General features: G+C 39.2%; 1 protein-coding gene across 3 annotated transcripts in view; it reads right to left on the reverse strand.

The window, feature by feature from the left end:
• The window catches only part of SKIC3 (SKI3 subunit of superkiller complex), a 51251-nt gene that overhangs the window by 17848 nt on the left and 12451 nt on the right, over positions 1 to 20952 (reverse strand). For all 3 annotated transcript variants that reach the window (XM_055791711.1, XM_055791712.1, XM_055791710.1), the window contains exons 11-30: positions 20676 to 20777; positions 17660 to 17793; positions 16895 to 16981; positions 16705 to 16808; positions 16476 to 16596; positions 15137 to 15316; positions 14217 to 14341; positions 13508 to 13761; positions 10374 to 10476; positions 9430 to 9606; positions 8340 to 8484; positions 8106 to 8184; positions 7931 to 7992; positions 7756 to 7812; positions 6555 to 6623; positions 5516 to 5590; positions 4755 to 4896; positions 3500 to 3593; positions 2847 to 2924; positions 831 to 955 (exon numbers count right to left, since the gene is read on the reverse strand). In XM_055791711.1, the coding sequence (XP_055647686.1) occupies positions 831 to 955; positions 2847 to 2924; positions 3500 to 3593; positions 4755 to 4896; positions 5516 to 5590; positions 6555 to 6623; positions 7756 to 7812; positions 7931 to 7992; positions 8106 to 8184; positions 8340 to 8484; positions 9430 to 9606; positions 10374 to 10476; positions 13508 to 13761; positions 14217 to 14341; positions 15137 to 15316; positions 16476 to 16596; positions 16705 to 16808; positions 16895 to 16981; positions 17660 to 17793; positions 20676 to 20777 (2313 nt within the window). The remainder of the gene's footprint in view (positions 1 to 830; positions 956 to 2846; positions 2925 to 3499; positions 3594 to 4754; positions 4897 to 5515; positions 5591 to 6554; positions 6624 to 7755; positions 7813 to 7930; positions 7993 to 8105; positions 8185 to 8339; positions 8485 to 9429; positions 9607 to 10373; positions 10477 to 13507; positions 13762 to 14216; positions 14342 to 15136; positions 15317 to 16475; positions 16597 to 16704; positions 16809 to 16894; positions 16982 to 17659; positions 17794 to 20675; positions 20778 to 20952) is intronic.

Consider the following 20952-nt stretch of genomic DNA (forward strand, 5'->3'; position numbering starts at 1 on the left):
AGAAAAAAATGTTTATAAAGCCTCTACAAAGGCATGATATTAGAACACATGCCGGGGGGGGGGGGGGGGGGGGGGGCTTTGGTTTCAGGTTCACTGTATTTTCACACCTCAAACCATAGGCAGAAGACAAAAAAGTTGACTAAGACTTTGGAAGTAATTGTGGGCTAGGAAACATCAAATTTACAGGGCTGTTTAGGGCCCGGGAGTTGTTCAGTATGTAGCAAGTGGAACCAAAACTGAAAAACAGTATTGTAATATCCAGAAAAAGCCTGAAAGAACACACATGTATAAATACTCCCCTATGACAGTTTATTTATGAAATAGTGCTTTAGATGGGCACACATCACTCCAATTAAAAACTAAGGGTTATTTAAAATGCTAAGCTGGCTGTTTGTTTGTGAGTGCTTACGCTTCCACACTGACAATTCAGTATAGCCTTTTGTGGAGTCTCACATCTTAGCAGTGCAGAACACAACAATACAGCACTTATATTTATCACTAAAGCTAAAGGGCTTTGAACAACACATTAATGTCCTACCCAGAACTGATTTTTCCAGAAAAGCCACTCAATTTGAGAACAAGGGAAGCTAAGAGCCTAACAGCTTAATGGACAAGAATTAAACACTTGATGAAATGTAGCTTCCTTTTGTACATTTGAATAGTTCAGCACCCTGCTAAACAGCCTGATCAAAATAGTTGTGGAATTTGTACTTATGCATTCGGACCGAAACAGTGAAATAAACTTAACTACAGCTAGGCTGGTCAGACAAATTTTGTCAAGATTAATCTCAAGAGGTGCCCCATAATGTGTTAATTAGGCAGATGCTTACCTTTGATACTTTCTTCTAAGAGTCCTTTCTTGAAGTAGGCTAACGCTATCCCTACGATGCTATCAAAGTCAGTTAGGGGTGTTGACATGTAAACCTCAATGGCCTTCTCACACTGACCCAGGGCACTGTAAAAACAACAGTCACAGGTATGAAGGATGTAGCAATAGCTGCTACAATTCAGAGGACCTGTCCCTACAGAGCAGTATCTTCTTTTCCTTAGCAATTGTAAGCAGACACCTGGAAAAGAACAAGATTAGGTCTCCACCCTCCTTCTGTTAGTTACAGCAGTTACTTTCTCCAACTACCTGTTGCGTGAAGAATAATTGGTATGAAAAAGTTCTCCCTACTGCATGAAAGCTGTAAGAATGTCACTTAATGATCAGCACAGTGGAGTGGGCAGAACGGCAAAGAAACATGAAAAAAGCAAATCAAAGTATGCACACACACTGGCAATTGGATATACAGACAGAAATACAGCATTCTTGTTCTAAGACCACTATGGCAGAAATTATACAGAACTGTGTTTATGAGAAGTAGTTATTAGTTACTGGAGCTTTGTTCTTGTAGAAATTGCATATAGGAATCACCACACATAAAGCCTGGATATGAGACTACAGAATACTGAAGAGTTATTTCTAAAATCCTCCTTGCAGTTAAATAATGAATTATCACATCATCACAGCCTAGAAATTCCAGTGTCACGTACAGAAACTTAACAATATATGAAGTTTCCCTAGAGAGCTGACCAATATCTAACTAGCAGAGCTTGAGCTATCTCCTATCAAAGAGAAGCTTGAAAGTCTTCATCCGTTCAGACTTGTGTCCTGCTGTGCTGGTTTAGGCTGGGGTGGAGCTGGTTTTCTTCACAGCAGCTAGCATGGGCTGTATTTTGGATTTGTGCTGGAAACAGTGTCAGTAATTGAGGGATGTTTCAGTTATTGCTGAGCAGGGCTTACAGAGTGAGCAGGGCTTACAGAGCACTAAGGCCTTTCCTGCTCCTCACCTCACCCCACCAGCGAGTAGGCTGGGGGGGGCACAAGAAGCTGTAAGGGGACACAGCTGGGACAGCTGACCCCAACTGACCAAAGGGATATTCCATACCATAAGGTGTCATGCTCAGCAGATAAAGGTGGGGGAAGAATGAAAGGGGGAGGTTTGGAGTGATGGCATTTGCCTTCCCAAGTCACCGTTGGGCGCGATGCAGCCCTGCTTTCCTGGGGACGGCTGAGCAGCTGCCTGCCCATGGGAAGCGGCGAGTTAATTCCTTGGTTTGCTTTGCTTCTGTGCATGGCTTTTGCTTTACTTAGTTTGTCTTTATATCATTTTCTCACTTTTACTCTTCCAGTTCTCTCCCCTATCCCAATGGGGGAGAGTGAGCGAGCTGCTGTGTGATGCTTAGTTGCTGGCTGGGGTTAAACCATGACACCTGCGTTCCCTCAGAACCAGAAGTGAAGGGAACATGGAATTGTGAGTAGGACTGCAGAAGACAGGATTATCAGAAGAAAGATTACATACATGTATACAACACCCCAACCCCCATGCTTCAGGTTGTACAAGTCAATAGATATTCAAAGGGCAGGTAGAAGGGGTTTCTAATAAACCCGAAGCAGCTATTTTATCTGGACTAAGCCTACTACATATCTCAAGTGTGGAGACTGTAGAAGAACCAATTCATTCTGGAGACCATAAAAAGTTACACTGTGTAGATTATGTTAAGGCAGGTAAGTACATCAAGCTAAGGGTAAGGGAATCACTTATATGTGAAGATGTATCTACATATGTGACACTGTGAACATACCACAATTCCTTGGTTTTGTTTTTTTTTTTAATACAGTAACCATTTCTGGAGCACATACAAAATTCAGTCAAAATTGTCTACAGTTAAGAATGACATTTAATAGATTATTTTTAGCAACCACCTTTCACCATTTAGCTTCATCTGTGTTTTGCACCACTGCATTCACTACATCCAAAGCTGAAGTTAGGGGCTGGGAAGGTATGTCAACAAACACTTACCACAATGATCTGCCATAGTTTTGCATTGCTGTATTGTATTTCTCAGTATCTTCAGAGTTTTTCAGCAATGAAGCTGCCCTGAAAATAACCACAATTAAGATAATTACCATCTGACTGTAACACGCATATTTTGACAATAGTTCTCAAAGCAGAATGGACAAATGTTTTATGCAGAAGCTTTCCTACGTAATTAAGCACAAACAGAGGCTATTTTAACATTTTAATGCATCAGCAAACATGTTCACCAGACATGATTTCCTTCTCCGCCTCCCCTTACCATGTGAAGGGAGGTTAAAAAAACAAAGACCAACCACCTCCATTAATTAGAATGGAGTAGAGATCAAAAGTAAAACCAAGTTACCAACCCCCAAAACATCACTTAAATCCCATAGAGTGCATTAGCTATATGTCCTAGTAAGACACCAAAGCCTTGGAACGCCTTTGTACCTCCAGTTCTGTGTTCTGCATTTCCAAGTTTGATGTAAGAACATCCCCACACCTCCCCTTACAGTATGCTTAGTTGAAATGTACTATTGAATTGAAAAGTAAGGTTTACTAAAGGAAAAGAAAAACCCTTAAGTTTTTCAGCTGGTGTATGGAAAAAGATGTCAAAGAGCTCCTATCAGTAAACTTTCCAAGGGTGTACAGTTTACCTCTCATAAGCATCTGCTGCCTGCCTTTTTAGATGCAGATACTCGTTCAAATAACCAAGCATTATGAAAGCTGATGCATCATCTGGATTTCTTTCTAGAAAATCAGAATTGACAATATAGGAGAACATGATCAGAAAGAGCTGTGAAAAAGCATTACAAAAACATTGCTACATTGATGCTACAGTGTATGTATATATACAAAACACTTTGCCAAGTGCTTCTGTTAGTTGCTCACTGGAATAATTTTGACAGGCTGCAGGCAAATACAGAAGAGATATGAAGACTCACAATATGACATCAGGTTAGCTCAAAAACGTTTACAACTAAATTAAATTTAAGTCTTTAGCATATTTTAAGTTTTTCAGCATGCAGTGGTTTGAGGTTTTTGTAATGAAATAGGAAACTATTCAACTTACATTGACTCCAGTAAAATACCATCGGAATCTTCTAGTTTCTCTTGAACACTACAACCTTGAAATGCTTATTAATAGCTACGGCATAGATTTGTCAGCTGTCATCTCATCTCAGACTTCTAACCTTTTTTCCCAGACTAGGAAGGATCATGTAGGTCCCTCCTGCAGTCTATATAAGAACAGGGATTACACAAAGGAAGTCTCACATTTGTCTCGTTTTAAGTGCTTGCACTTTTATTTTGTAGCTCTCAAAAAACAGAAAGAGGTTACTAAAAGATGTATTTACAGTAACATATGCAGATTAAAGAGAATCTGCATTTGCTCAATCTACCTTCCAGGTTAGACATACACAAGGTAGTCCAACAGGGAAGCCACGTTGGCTTGGAACCATGCCCAAGAACACGATCTGTTTTCTGTTGAAGGTTGAGATAATCACATGCTTGAGGTGACAAGAGTTACACAGCATCAAGGAGAAGGCTTCTGCCAGACATGATGGCACAAGGGAAGAGAAGCTAGCATCTATCTGTGCCTATGCATACAGACACACCCAAAGGAAGTCTGATAGTGAATGTGATAACAAGCATAACAAGGCTCTGGCCCCTATTTTGATCAGATTTTTTGAAAAAAAAAATAATAATCTGCTGGAATGAGTAGGTAGACAGAACTCACAGCAATTTCATCTTTGTGCGATAATAAAAATCAGTGCCCCACTTACCCTGTTTTGGTTACTTCCTTTACAGCTCAAAAGCCTCTCCCCAACCCTGCCAGATCACTCATTGACAGAACTAGTACAGGTGTATCAGTTAGGCTTAACAGGTTATTGAAGTATTTAAACTACCTACCTGTATATTTGCTCAAGACCACCTGGGCTGCTGGAATAGCATTCATTTCAACAATGTTGTATGTATAGAGTTCAGTGTTTCTGTTGCTTTTATCCTGCAGTGTTGAACATACCCAGTGGGCATAGCCTTTTGCTCCCTCAGTCTCAAGAAAAAAAACAAAAAAAGCCCCAAAATAGGAGTCACGTAACATGTTCAAGCAACAGCAAAATAATTAAAGATTATAATAATTCTGTGTTTTAAGGCAGAGTCTTGGCTAAAAATCTGCATTGGTGTTAGCAGAACAAAACACCAAACTGAATTCCTCCACACACAGTTTTCAATTCTCCTTTGGGCAAAGAGAATTCTCACATTAACATATCATCTGCTGAATCACTGGAGGGATGACAGACAAAAAAAGCTATAAGAGAATGTAAAGTCCCATGCTTTCTTATTACTCAGGGTACTGGCAATATCCTTGTTCACTCCTGGAATAGTTGTGCCTTTGATCTCTGTCCAATTCTGTGGAGCACCAAGAATGTTTTTCATGACTTACGGAGCTGATTTCTTGGACCATTTGGACTACAGCACTGAATAAAATAACTACCTGCTATTCAGTGCCAGCATAAGCCAGGAATACCACCACAGAAGTCAGACAATATCATCTGGAACATGACCATAACTGTTTCACCACTCAAGACTTGCCTGTTTTTTTAAAAATAAACCACCTAAGTAGAGAGATTAGATATGCAGAAACTTCTGGACAATACAACTGTTACACTTACATGCATACTGAGTTCAGTTGTGTGCCTGAAGAGATCCATAGTATCATAGCTGCCTACTGACTCTGCAATAAGAGCCTACAAAGAAGCAAAAGTTGCTGTGGTCAAGTACTTTAAAAATTATGATACTGACAAAAATCTCAGCACACATTAACGTCAGGGACATCTTAAGCATTTAATATGAAGCTTTCTTTCCCTCACACTGTCCAGGAAACATTGGTTTTAGCAATAAAATGAACACAATTAAAGGGAGCACAAGCAATTATCAGTGTATCAATACCTGAAACTTAAGAAGTCTTCTGCTGCTACTTTGCATTCTTCAGGACAAAAACTGTGTGTGTGCTAGCACGATGTACAATAACATTTGTCAGGAGCTTAATTTCAAAACATTATGGTGCTAGCTCTTCCCTAGAATCCAGTTTCAATTAGACATCATTAGCAAGTACACAGCATTGGATTTTGAAGTGATCCTTAAAGTATGAGTCACAAGATTTCTACTGTTCACGGATGGCCTAGATACCAGTGGGAGCATATCCAACCTTCTGGTAGGGTCAGGAAGGGACTTCCCGGGAAGTAAGAACTGGTTTTGGCCCAGGTACATTAGAGACTTGCTCTTTCCAACAGTGGTATTAGAGCAGGGTCTGAGAAGACAGTTATGCAGTGCCATGTTACGAGCTAGTGGTACAGCTGAAGCTGAAATAACTAGCACCTCTGAAGACTGTGCTTTGTTGACAATGCTCAATAAAAGCTTCAGAGCACAAACAATGACTGGTTTTTTAATAGCTAGTTTCTTAGAGAACTCACAATATCAACCAGAAAAACATTATATAGAGATATCTCATGAATGTAGCTTTCATAGTATTACCACTATGGAAACAAAGGGTCCTATCCGCCCTGAAGGGAAGCAGAAGCTCCCTTTACTTAAAACATTTAATTTTCAGGAACATGATTAAGTGCCAATTATCAGGATGGAGCCCAAGTCCTCTCTTCGACCAACAACTGCTTTTGGTGCCCAGTTTTATCATTTTTTTTGACATCTTACCTGCCCAATCCAACACAGTAAATAAGAAGGCTCCAGAGACTGGGCTATCTTGAAGGCTTCATGAGCTTGCTGCAGAACCAAAGATAACAGTGCTATTGAACTGTCTCGCATGGTAACAAAGCACTTTTGAGTATACACCAGTATTGACATGCAGTAGTATTGGAAGAGATTTCATGGAGAAAATTAGGTCACTACTAAAAAAAAAATTACTGTACCACATAGAACAATGCATTGTCCAGAGAAATAAATCAGTTTAGTCTTATTTACAAAAAAACCCTAAAACAAACAAACACACACCCACACCCCAATCTTTACAAGATTGAAGTTTCCCTCCCTTCCAAATATACTTCCTTCTCATAATAATAAAAGAGTTCAGCAGCTAGATTAATGCTTGGAACAATCACTATTTTAAAATCAAGAGTCTTGGAGGATCCAGCTTTGGAAATCTGCTTTTCCTTCATGTAAACAGTTAAACAAACACCTTTTCAAAATGAGAAAACTGATTACCACCCACAAGTCATCTTCCCCTAATGGACTGCATTATGTTTAGATTTCCTCCCTCAGTGTGGCACAATGTGAACAAAGTCTAAGCAGCAAGCAGTCTGTAGTACCAAGTTATTTTTATTAAAAGTAATTCTGACCATCACATTTCAAATTAAACAAAATTTCTGTAATTCTGACCAGCAAATAGGACATGATGCAGTTTTAGCTGCATGAATACTCTGGACTTAAGTACACTTAAGATGTACTCTAATTTTTCTCCAGACGTTCTGAAGGTTACACAGAATTACAGCAAATCATAAATCTGCTGATAAGCAGGAAGTAGCTATCTATGGGAAACTCAAAAACCAGAAGTTCAGTTTATGAACCTCCAAATAAAAAGTTCTTGGTCAAACCTGCTGTGCACTGGTTTGACTAACCACTTCTCAGTCTTTCCAATTTTCATTCCATCTAGTTGCCTGGAAAGCAACCTTGCTGATTCAGCAGAACTTCACATATACTTATTCCCTCTAGAACAAGTATTTAACTTATTTGCATGCCTCAGGCAAGGTACAGGTGCCAATTTAATTTCTTTCAAAGGAAGTAAATTTCTTGAATCTAAGAGGGACAATCTTCACTGGGTGCCCACACTTCCACCCCTGTATACTCACTTGAAAACAACAAATGGAAAACTGTATCTGAGGATGGGAAAGAAAGTTACCTCAATGTTTCCAGTTGCCAGATACAATACCCCCAGATTGGTCCAGGCAACAACATTCTAGACAGAACAAATAAAGTTAAAATGAATGTATCATTACTATACTCCAAAATAACACTGCATCGGGGCAGTTTTAAATGCCCACTTGAAACAGATGGCAGCTGCCTACAGCACTTACAATTTGCTCAGCTTGAACAGATTTGATGAACGAATGTTGAGCAAGAGCATAATTCCCAATAGCTGAGGGGGGAAAGAAAAAAGAGCTAAAGCTAACTGAATTTCATAAACACCATTACTCAAGTTGCCTTCTAATTTAGCGTATTACAGAACTAGGGGTTTTGCTGAAGACTTACCGCTACAGGAAGCAACGACACCAAGTGCATTCCAATAAAGATGATTTTTGCTGTCAAGCCTCACAGCTTTTTTGAGACACTGGAAGAAAATCAAATGTGAATTATAATCACTAGAAGAACAAAAATTAGGACTTTATGCATTTACTTACTTAGATATTGAGGACAGAGCATATACATACAAGCCCTAATACCAATTTAAATTTTAAAGAATGTAACAGGAAAAACCACCAATACCTGTAAAGACTTCTCTAGCAGTTCACTGATCTCATTCATATCAGTGCCCACTGCTGTGAGGTGCTCTGCTTGTCGATAAAAATTTATTCCAAGATCACACCATATGCTAGGCAAAGGCATCAATTTTAAAGCTCTGCCGTAACACCTACAGAAACATGAATCACAGAAGCGTTATCCCAGGCCTCTCTGCGTGAAGAGCACAACGCTGAAAAAACATTCAAAAGAGGGCTTAAAAACCTAAACCAAGCAAACATGCACAACTACAAAAAAAAAAAAACCCAGACAAGAGAAGAAGGCAAATTAAAGCAATTAACGCATTTTCATTCAGACAGTTATATTGACAGAATCTATCCTGGTCTAAAGGCAGTCCACAGTGCCCATCACTTGTGAAGCCACAGATTATGCATTAAATCAAAGCTCTGTCTGTTGCAATACACACGCTTTTACTTAGAACAAGTATCAGTCATTTTTACAGTCAATCAGACCTCCCCTAGGAAGTATTTGACTTCACCTATCGTGGTTGAGATTTACTAAGCAGCTGCATTTCCTGCTTTCCACATCCAACGGCACAGAGGCAGTCACAGAAGAAGCTACAGAAATACTACAAATGTATTCCCCCATCACGAGCTTCCAGGGCCAGAAACAAGGAATTTCCTCTTCCAACATACTCTAGACCCCATACCTAGGGCAAGAATTGGTAACATTTTCGTAAGGAAGTAGTGCAGACAGAAAGCTTAAAGTACTTTAGTAGTCCCGAAAGAATTAGAAACTATTGCAACCACTTCATTCAAAGAGGCACAATTTGTTGAACGACAGGCAGGATGTAGCCATGCTCTGCAGACAGAAACAAAGAGCAGGTGCTAGAAGAGTGTTCACAGCCACTGTGGCAATCCAGGAAACATACCCCAAAAGGAGTAGTGCAATTTGGAAGAAGCATGAATCTATTTACCACCTTGCTAATCTTTGCTTGATAGGCAGGTGTTGACAGACCAGCTTGTCTTTCATTTTCTGGAAATGAAATAGTCTAGAATACTTGAGACTCTATAATCTTGAGCTGCACACAAGCTCTTGATAAAAAAAAAAATATTACCTTCCTCCCAATCTGAGCAGCTTAATTTTCTTCAGAATCTGTTTGCCTGCATTTTGACCCAGAAGGTATCCTGGAACTTGAATGTTCACTTTGGTTGGTGAAATAACATGCACGCTAGTACAGGTATCTCCCAGCAGTTTCCAAAGGCAAGATACATCAGGACGGTACTTTGCTGCTCTGTAATTAATGGCATAGAAAACATGCACAACACCCATTCAGACACTTCAGTATCTTGCCCTAAAAGAAAGTTCACCACTTTGAATCAACAAGCTGTGGATTTTTGTGGGTTTTTTTGTTGTTTTCCTCCTGTTCAAGATATAGGTCTAAAAGGTCAAAAATAACCAACAAAAGAGAAACTACAAAACATCAATGTATCCTAACTTTGTTGGGACTAAGAGCCAGTTCTGAAAATCTGCTATTATCAACATGTCAGCTGATGACACCCACTCTTGCATTTCAGAGCATTAACATGTTATATTAACAAGACATGACTCATTTGCAGAAACCCGATGGACCTTAGCCTATAACAGCAGCTATCCCAAGGTTTAATTTAGGACACTAAAGCATTCTCTATGAGATGCAAAAAAAAAGAGACTGAGAGAGGGATCCACCATTTTTGATAGAAACCCCCTCCTCCCAGCCCCATATATACAGTACTACTGGAGGGAATTGTGTGTCATTTCACACTTGGTTAAAAGGAAATGCCTTTGCATCTTCAAACAGAAACTGCGGAGCTCTGTAACTACCGCTCATTATCCAAACCATTTTCAATAAGTTTGAAATTACTTCTAGATTAGAAGTAAGTAATTTCATTACTTCTACATTAGAAGCCTGGTCCATTTGATTTGGTTTAACTGAAAATCCTCAAACACTTAACTCTTATACTTCCACCTGTCAACCCACAATTCCAGTAGAAATGAAGTAACTGAGTATTTGGTACTAACCTTGTAAAAAATTCAAGAGCCTGGTCTATGTAATCCACAGCCTTCCTGTCAAGATAGTCATCAAGGGCTGATCTTGCCAGCATGAGATAGCACTCACCAAGTCCTGAGAATAAGAGAAAATATTCTATATGAAAAGAGATGCTGTTATGAAATGCTTGATAAAGGAGGTGTGGTGGTAGGGCAGAAGCCTGCTCAGTATTCTGCATGATACAAAGATTTATACGCTGCACAGGTTATGCCAAAATCAAAAAGACCCACAGTGCTCACAACAGAGACTTTGCTTTTAACCTATTCTATCAAGCTTCAACTCTAGAATAATTTGTATATTAAATTAAACATAATTAATTATAAAAAACATAGTATTTAAGCTTTGGGTTTCTCCTCAAGTATTAAGTAAAGCCCTCATGAGAAATCTGCTCTGCATTGTTGAGTTTTTGACAAATATACCACCTTCCAGTTCACATGAGTCAAAAATCATTGCCGTAACACCAAAAGAAGAACGGCAAGGTAGGCAAAAAGGGAACCCTTCTTTGAAGAAGACTTGAAACCAACATTAATCCTATTTATGTAAGGTTTTACTTCATACAGTGTAGTGCGTCTGTCTTAGAGGGAGTTACTTCTCCCTGTAGCAGCTCTCCTAGTGCTGTGCTTTGTAGTGGTAGCTAGAAAGGTGTGGGAACACAACAGTGTTTTGGCATCTGCCAAGCAGTGCTCACACAGCATGAAAGATGTCCCTCCAACATCCTCTCTCACCAGTAGGTTGGGAGCTGGCACGATCTTGGGTGGGGACACAGCCAGGACAGCTGACTGAAGCTGACCAAAGGGATATTCTGTACATGTGACATTTGCTCAGCAATAAACGCTAAGAGAAAGGAGGCAGCGGGGCCAGCGGTGACATTCATTATTATGATGTTCACCTACTGGAGCAACTGCTAAGGGTACTGCAACCCTACTTCCTGGGAAGTGTCTGGACATCGCCTGCCGATGGGAAGCAGGGAATACATCTTTTATTTTCCTTTGCTTCTGCACATGGCCTTTACTTTTGCCTTACTAAACTTCCTCTATCTTGACCCATGAGTTTATTCCATCTTATTTTCTCCCTCACCCCAATTCTGCTGAGGAGGGGAGTGCTAGAGTGGCTTGGTGGGCATCTGGCATCCAGCCAAGGTCAACTCAACACATACACAAATAAATCTAACTGTTAAAAATGAACTGAATCTAACATCATGATTTCCAGCATTTTGGAACCAATAAAATAACTGCTTGTTTTATACTCTTTGCTGGAATAGTAGTGATTCTGTCTGGCGTTAAGTCACTGGCCATGAGTACTATTAATTCTCAGTACTACTTTCACAGTTGTGAAGCTACCTTCCTCATGCTATCTTACCCTGTACTTATTCCAAACTACTAATCACAGTAGTCATGTTTTGCAAGCATCTTTATCTTGCCCCCACCAGCTATTTGCCTTGAACACACAGAAGTCCCAAGATCACGAGCTTCTCAGATGTCAAGAAGCTCTGTAATCTAAAAACAACATTGATTTTATTCCCCAAAATTATGTATTAAAAGATATGCTGGAGCAGAGGCAGAAAAAAATCGTAACATTTAGTAACACACAAACAACAAAAAAAATCAAAAAGATGTATTCAAGTCACATCACTATAGTTATTCTCTCACCTACCAGGAGACTATGATTCCAGCAACTCCATGCAGAAACCGTCTAAACTAACCAGAACAGCACCAAAAGAACACTGATTAATCTTTCAGAGTTCTTTATTTTCAAAATTATTTTTTCAGACTTTCAGGTCCACAAAAGACACCATATGAGACTAAACATTAAGGTCACTAAGAAGGTGAAGACTGTTTTCAGCCTCAAAGTAGGATCTGGAGCTAACAAAACGGAGATTAGGATGTCAGAGATTATGACAGAAGGTTTAGGAGACTTTAAGAAAAGAGTAAGTATAGAGGCAACTGCAAGGGGGGAAACCTTGATACCATGTGTGTATGTCCTCTCTGAGCATATTATTCTAAGCAATGCTGTCAATTGTCAGCTACAGACACTGAAAAAGCCATATACACATGCACACTTCTATACAACACCTTTACAAACTGCTGCTGCAGTCAGCTGTTGCCTTCTTGCCCCACAACTATTAAAACTGCCTATGTGCAATACTCTCCAACTCCACCACAGAGCTTTTGCCATGTCACTTCAGTCTGGCAAACTCCAAGTGACAAAATTACGAGAAGGTGGAGGGACAGCCACCCTGTAGCCCTTTCAGATGAAACGCTTACTGTTGCAATTATAACCCAACAGTTCTGACTTAAAATAATTGCTTACATTTACTCAAAAAAATCTAAAGACTTTACACACAACAAAAGAACACTCCGTAACTTAAATTCATACCAGTACCAAGCAGTAAACAGCATCTACTTCAGATAGATAGATGTATGAGGTGAGAATGACTGAAGACTAAGTGGCACAGAGAATGTGAACCAAATGGTTTGGTTCTACCAGAATGTTACAGGCTCCCAATATTATACCTCTTGAGAATCGCAGTTCTATCACCAGAAAGGAGTCTCAGTTCTCCCATTTCTCTCTGCTCCCAGCTGTATACTTGCCACCTCTAACACCTGTGAGACTTCTCGGGGTACTTCCCTGCTATTTTTCATCACTTGAGAAAGCTCAGAGGGGTCTGAATCACTAGGGCTAATATATAAAGCAAGAATACACGATCAGGAGCAGCAGACAATTAGTACAGCCCATCTCTTTGAAATGGTAGCCTGGCTCCATTGCCTGCTGAGCCAGTGTTTGGCTGCTTAGGTGAAACTGTGGCACTGTTAGCTTGCTTCCTCTATCTGTCTTTGATTCTTCTACCCATTTGGCTTGGTAGCTACACAGGAGTAACTACTTTTCATACCTACTTAAAAGAGAAATAATCACTTCCATGCATGATGATTTAAGAGCTTGCCAGATATTCACAGGCTACTACATACTAACTTTCATGCAGGGGATCACAGTGCTCTACACACCTGAAATCCAACCCTATCCTTCCATGCAGGAAAATCACAATACACCAAGATCTGCTCCACAAGACTGAAGCACTACAACGTGCAGAGGGAGAAATTAAAATTACCTTTCAGTGCAGGCACATAGTCTTCTGTCTTCTTTAAGATCTGCTGATAGGTAGCTATAGCATTCTCGTATTTGCCTAGAATCTGTTCAACGGCTGCAGCTTTGTAAACACTGTACACAAGCGCTGGGTTCAGCTCACTTGCCTTCCTGAAGGATTTCAGAGCTGTTGCATAGCTACCTCTGCTCAAGTAAGCCTCCCCTAGAGACTCCCAGCAGTTGGCATCCTTTGGATCAGCTCTCAGGGCTGCCTGCAAACTGCAAGTATCAAGATATAAATTTATCTAAATAAAAGGTGATATAAGTAAGTTAACATAAACAAATTATTCCCTTGCATTAAATGTTCTCAGGACACAATTATACAGAACTTTAAACACTGTATAGTAGCATTCTCATCTTCAGAGCACATTATACAAATTAGATGTTGTACCCAGTCTTGGCTCATTATTCAGTGCTGTACAGTGCTTGTCTATGCCTGTCACCAGGCTTGTCAGTATGGAACACTGCTACGCTGAAAAGACTACATTGTGCTAATTCTGGAACTGAAGACAGGACACAGCTTGCTCAGACTCATTTCCCATTGTTTAGTTCAAGCCATTCCATAATCAGCTAACTTATTTTCAAAACCTGCTAAGATCAAAGGCCACTTTACTGGGGTTTAGAGAAATTGATAGAAATTTATAGAAAATTACTTAAAACACCAGTTCACTTACTCAGCCACTGCTTGTGATGGCTGACCAGTTCTCAAGTAGTAAAGTCCACGATGAAGCCAGGCCCATTTTGCTGTACCAGGACTCGCTTTTTCAGTTACCTCATTCAGGATTGACAGAGCGGTGTCCTAACAAGGCGCCAATGCCAGGTTAGTAAACATACATATGTGCAAAGATTAAGTTCTTGTTACAGAATACTCTTGATCCAGCAAATTGTTAAACTGTCCAACCTGTTAATTACTGCATTGAAACAATGTTACAGGGGCTTTTTAAAGCTGGCAGATTAGAGGAAGAAATTATCACATCCAAACACATGATTATTTCTTATGCACCTGTCTTTGCAAAGAGACAGTAGCTTCCGGAAGTTTTGTAGAGATATTCTTTTTTTTTTTTTACACTAAAGAAGGGTACAAATATTTGCAGCAAATAGACAGACTGACTTTCCATATGTTCAAATGCTGTCTGTCAAAGTATGGATTGCCTTCTTGCTCTGTAATATCACAGGCTAAGAACTTTTTATACAATGCTATATAAGAAATATTTTTTACATGTTCTGATGACCTTGGATGCTTTTCATGAAAGCAGCAAGGTGGAGGATGGAGAGAAGTGGCCCGAGTTAAACATGAAAAGAAAACCAACTTTCTCTTCATGGTCCCTACGGAAAAAAATCCTTCATCTGACTCACATATGCGATGACTGCAATGTTATGCTTGGTTCCCCTATCCTTCTCCCCAGGCAGATTTCAAATGGAATTGAAGCATAAAACTGAAGCAGGTCCAACTGCGAAAGCAGCTAAGCAATGACAGAACATTTGTTTTCAGATCTTATACTCAAATACAGTGGAAACCTGAAGTGATTCCTAAAAGAGCAGGATTAACAGAAAAACAAAACAGCAGTAATCCAAAGCCCTGAATGTACAATACCGTGTCTCCAAGTTCCACACTTAAGTCTACAGCTGCTATTCCAGATTCTTCATCAGTTCCATCCAGCTCAAAAGCCCTTTTATAGCAACCACGAGCTCTACTTTTGTCTCCAGCAATATCTCTGTAGTAGTTACCTAAATAATGAAAGGCACTTCCCAAGTATCTGTCCAATTTTGCAGCCTATAAGAAAATATGAACACAATATGAAACAGCATTTTAAAGGACTATACTGACAGACAGGTCCAGTGATAACTACTTGTTCAATCTCTGCTTATCAACTTATTTAAGCTTCTTCAGTGATACATCTGAGTAGTCAAACCTTAAGATGTCAGAGGTTACTGGAGTTTAAATATTTGCAAATCTGTTACAAAACTCATGACACAAAGTATTTTGTACATGAAATACTAAAAAGCTAGTTGAGCTTGCTACATGCCATCATTTTCACATTCTATGCCATTTCGATCACTACGCTCATACTCTTACAGCATTATATCGCAATTAACTCCAGCATTTTCTAAAGTTTAAGTTCCTTTTTAGATACACTTGGCAGATTTGTTTATACTTAAGAAACCCACAGCCCCCTCACAGCAAACAGCTTTGATAATAATCAAAAAACCTCACATAAAACAGTTTAGAACCAAAAGTATTGTTCACTTCAACTACATTCTCCAGTATACTCTGCTGTTACCAAAGTGCAAACTGCAGGCAATGATTTGAGTTGCCAACACTTATCATGAAGTTATACGGCGAGTTTACAATGTCTACAGCCTTATTTTGCATATTTCCATGTCCCCAATAAAGATATCAGACCAAATCTTTTGGATTCATATTCTTACCTATGTTCAGAGAAAAAGCCACAACCACCAAGAACCCAAAGATGAGGAAAAGCATGTGAATTGCAGGGTTTTGCAGACTTACTCCCTTGGACAGGCATTGAGACTCTTAACACCATTCTCATAATTTCTTCCTCACTTTTTTCAAATTTGAATTCTGCCTTCCCCATTTCAAAATGTCTTCAAAGATCTACACTGGTCATCTAGAAGCCTCAACTTTAAAAATCTCAAGGACAGAAGATTCAGAGAATCACCACTACATTTGGCTAAATCAAAGGCCTCAAGAATTAGGTGGAAGAGTAAAACAGAAGCAGAGAGATCCCAGGTAACTGCACAGCTCCCTGCAATGCCTTTCTGCACAACTGAACTTGGTTTACAGGCTCTGGAGGCTTATAAATGGTAACAAGCAGAATATTCAAGTCTGTCACTCCAGTCAGTGTATTTTCCATATTTGTTTCTGATATGTAAAACACTAATCCCACACAAATAGTTAAAGCAGCTTTTACCTTCAAGAACTGAGTAAGCGCTTTTCCTTTTTTTGTCTCATCACTCATGAACCAGTATGTGAGCCCCAGGTACTGATGATACTCTGCAATTTCGGCCTTTCTTTCAATAGCATTTAGAAAACTAAATAAAAAGAACAGAGGTCAGATCAGACAAATTCTCAGAAGTTGCAAAACACTGATTCTATTATCCCGACATTTCCCTGTTGGAGGAAGGAATAAATAAATCTACCTGCTTTCTGCCTGTTCATAGTTCTTTTGGGAGTAATGGATGAAACCCTGTAGAGCATGGGACTCAGCCAGATCAGGGTGGGACAACAGAAGCTCTTGTGAAACCTGCAAAAGGATGTCGTTCTTCTCTAGTTACTTCCATGAAACCAAAAATTCTATTTTGCTTACAGGAATGACAATACAGCACTAACCTTTGAAGCCTGATCCAGTAAACCTTTGTTTAGATAAGCCTGACCTCTGACAGCCAAAACCACTGGATCGCTGCTTGCATCCACAATCTAGAAAACCAGGTAATAGACACAACGAAGTTATTCTCTCCCCAGATTATGAAATCAAAGGTGTCAAAGTAGGCAGACTGTATGAAGATACAAGACAAGAAATCATGTAGATAGAATACCCTTCCGAAGCCTTAGACAGAATAATTTTGATGGAGAACAGGTAGAAGATTGTAGAGAGCAAGGACAAAAGTACAGAAGTCTGAACAGTGAAGAAACTGTGAGACAAAAAAAAAAAAAAAAAAAAAAAGAGGGAAAGCAATTTCTGCTTAAAGCTTAATCATTCAATCTTAAAGGTAATATGCTCTTGTTCTTTACTAATGACAAATGAATGAAAAACATCGCGAACAGGATTGTAACAATAACTCAAATTAAGATGAATAAAATCCATAGAACCAGCAAGAACCCAGCAGCGCTGAGCAAGACCAGACAAGGTCAAAAGTGACAGCTTCCAAAATTAGTGTTGTGAGTGAAAAAAAGAGTTGTAGCAAAGACTAAAAAAAAAACAAAAAACAAACAGAGAAGGATGGAGTGCTTGGATTACTCCATAGTTGGTTGTTGTCTAAACTACACAATGTAAACAGATGGCAAGGGGAGAAATACACAGCTTGAGTTTTTAGAACAGAAAGATGAGAGCACTTTTAAAAATAAGAATATATACCTTTTAGTCTATGAAAATACCTGCTCAAGTGCTCTAATGGCTTCTTCTGCAGCATCAGCATCAGCTATTTTAATCAAAGCCTCTGCTTTCAACTGAAGGATAAGGTTCTTCCACCGAAGACTAGGACCCTCAGGAGTTTGAAAAGCCTCAAGAGCTGTTGACAACAGAAAAGTTTCATCAAGTAAAAACAGGAAAAGGAACTACAAACAGCACCATGTTTCCACCTTTTTTTAAATCTTGTTAATCACACTTTTTCAGTCTAGTAGAGCACCACTTAATAGAACTTTTTTTTTTTTGACTGCTATCCCCCACGCTGAAGAAATCGTTCTGTAAAATTTCTATCCGTTCAAGTTTAAAGGTTAAAACAATTCTAGAAAGTTCCTTTCAGACACATGGAGAGACTGATTGCTTTCCAGCTGCTGGCCTTACAAAGGCAATGCTAAATTTTTCTGATATATGTTCTGAGAAAACAATGACCTTTCAATAAACAAGTTGTTTTACACTTCAGTGTTTAAATAAGTATTATTGAAACCATGGATTTAACTCTCTGCCTGTGCAAAGGTAACTTTTGTACCTTTCTATGCAGCATTGATTACTTCTCTAACACAGTACCTCAGAAAATGAGTGCATCTCTGTTCAGCTTCAGCATTCTCCAAAGGCAAGATCTTTCAGAGTAACTCAATTAACTCTATTTATTTGCACATATGATTAACTTCTGTCTGACTTGATACAGCCAGTAAGACAGGCAAGCATAAAACAATGCTTCCCCAGGATTCTCTTCAACTTTACACATGTTCTTTGGACTCAATGAAACTTTCTGCATCAATAGCATCTTTTAGCAAGGCACAATAGCTTAGCTTAAATCTTGCACTGAGAAACAAAACTTAATTCATTTTTTCTGAGCCTGCCAGCTTTTAGTTTCATTTGGTACTAACTAGACCTCACACAGGAAAACAAAACACATATCTTTACCTATCTTCCACACCACTTCCAACTTCACAGATTTCAAAATCATCTCTTCTCCAGGCCAGAAAAGGATTTTACAGGCTATTTACTTGTTCTCATACGCTGCATTTTCCATACATTTGATCATCCTTATTACTAGGCTATTAACTTCTCAAAAAGAAAGTAATAGTAGAAGAGGTGGATGGATACCAAAACCACACACAGATTTCAACAGGCTGCTGAAGTTCCTAAAGCAGCTGCAGTTGGTGCTCTGCTTCACTAACCATTCCCTTCTCTTTGTAATTCCTAACATTTAACTTGGTGTAAAGAATAGAAGGGGAAAGAAACAGTCATATTTTTTCATACAAAATGAGGACCTTTCTGCTTTCTACTTCAACAAGACTGCAGGATAGTTTTGTGGGAATATTTCTTCCCACAATTGCATGATTTTGTATTTAAGACAATGGAATTTTTTTTCATTATTTTAACACCTAGTTACCCTCTCTGGTAATCACTTCTTGGTTTTGCAGTCTGCTTTGAATAGTAGCAAACTTTGTAACCTTATTACTCAACAACCATGAATGACTAGAAAAGAGAACGAACAACACAAATATCAGTGAAGACATCAAGGACACCTCCTTCCAGCCTGAAAACAAGCATTATTACTATATGGTGCTTTAGCTTTTAACTTATGTAAAACTGACAAAACTCACTCAATGCTACAACTTTACTTATTAACCCAATACAGCTTATTTTCCTTAACAGTCTTGTAAAAGATCTTATCAATTACCACCTAGAAATCAGAGAAGTCTGATCACATCTCCCTTGCCTATGTGCTCATAAACTCCTTCAAAGAGTTCTACAAAATCAATTTTACTTTACAAAAGCCATGTTGTCTAACCCCCAGAACAATTCTTCTACATAAACTCCCTAACTCTGTTCTTTCAGCTTTAACTAATTCAACCACTAAACATACCAGACATGTCGGTGGTTTCCCTGATCTTTCCTAGAACCCTTTTTAAAAGTTAGGATCATGTTACCTACCTCCAAGTAGCTTAAACTGTCTTGGCACCCAGATATCAATTACATAAACCCCTTAGTACTTCAGCAATTTCATCTTTCTGTTCCTCTGTCAATTCCTAGGTCAGGATCCTAGAGTTCCTTAATGCTAATTTTTCTTGTCTTGTTTTGTAGCACCTTCTAGTAATGTTATAATCACAGACAGGTTGTTCAATGAATCCCCTGAAAAGTAGGGTCATGGTGTAGAAATCACCCTGAGCTGTTCCGCACTGAACACAAATGGGAAAAGCATCACCTCACAAATTTCTTTTTACCTACTTTTTCCTGTTTTCACATTTTCTCCAACCAAATGTACAGGCTTTTTGAATCTCGCTCACTGGCAAGTACTTCCCTTTGCTTTTTATAATTTCCCATGACTGTTTAGCCAGGTCTGCATACATTTACCTCATCAAGTCTTTCTTGTGGAGTTTTTTATCACGTTTGTCCCTGTCAGAAAAAAGTCCACTTTGGCTGCCCCTTCATTTATAACCATCAGATAATGGTTCTATTCAGGTCAGACAGGCACCACTAGATCGTAATAAGTGCCTTCATTCCCAGTTAGCACGGATGAAGATTTACATTCAAGTGAGGCTTCTTAAGTTGTACTATGCAACATTTCTGCATTTTACATTAACTTGATTAAAATCTTAGGTATAAATATGAAGTCTATCAGACTAAAAATTTGACACCTATCCTTGTGGTTTCAGGCAATTACCTGCTGTTTGGCTGAGTTGGTCAACCACCAGCTGAGTAAGTACTTCAGAACATGCAAACCTTTTAAGTATTAACCATCAGGCAGCTTTCTGGTTCTGCTTAGCCAAGTATTTTCTCTTTTCCTAAGACCAAGCAGCCCAAGGTGCTCTTCAGCTGTCCTAAACCAAGAGAAGCAGGGGACACCAGCACAAGTCATGACACTGCAAAAAGCAAAGGACTATGCTGTGCACTCAGATCTACAATGCAAAGGCCACACTGGCTGAACTACATAAAAGTGGTGTACCCCTGCAGTTGCTCTTTTGATTAGCAGGCAGTTACCTTGATTGCAGGACAGGACAGCATCCCTGTGTTTGTGAATTTTCATCTGTGCTTCTGCCAAATAATGCCATGCTGCTGGACACTCACTAGTCTTCTGCAAACCTAACAGAAGAAGAGTTTTTAAAAGGCCCAAAGAAAAGTTGCTTAGGGCTGCAAACACATTGTAGCTGGTGTAGATGCTGTATGAACATACAATGCCATCAGAAACACATTATCAATCCCATAGTAACACTTGCAGTTATTTTTTTCTTTGAGCCTTATTTTGAACTGGTTTAGA

This window comes from Falco peregrinus, chromosome Z, assembly GCF_023634155.1.
Source record: "Falco peregrinus isolate bFalPer1 chromosome Z, bFalPer1.pri, whole genome shotgun sequence".
NCBI classification, from domain to species: domain Eukaryota; kingdom Metazoa; phylum Chordata; class Aves; order Falconiformes; family Falconidae; genus Falco; species Falco peregrinus.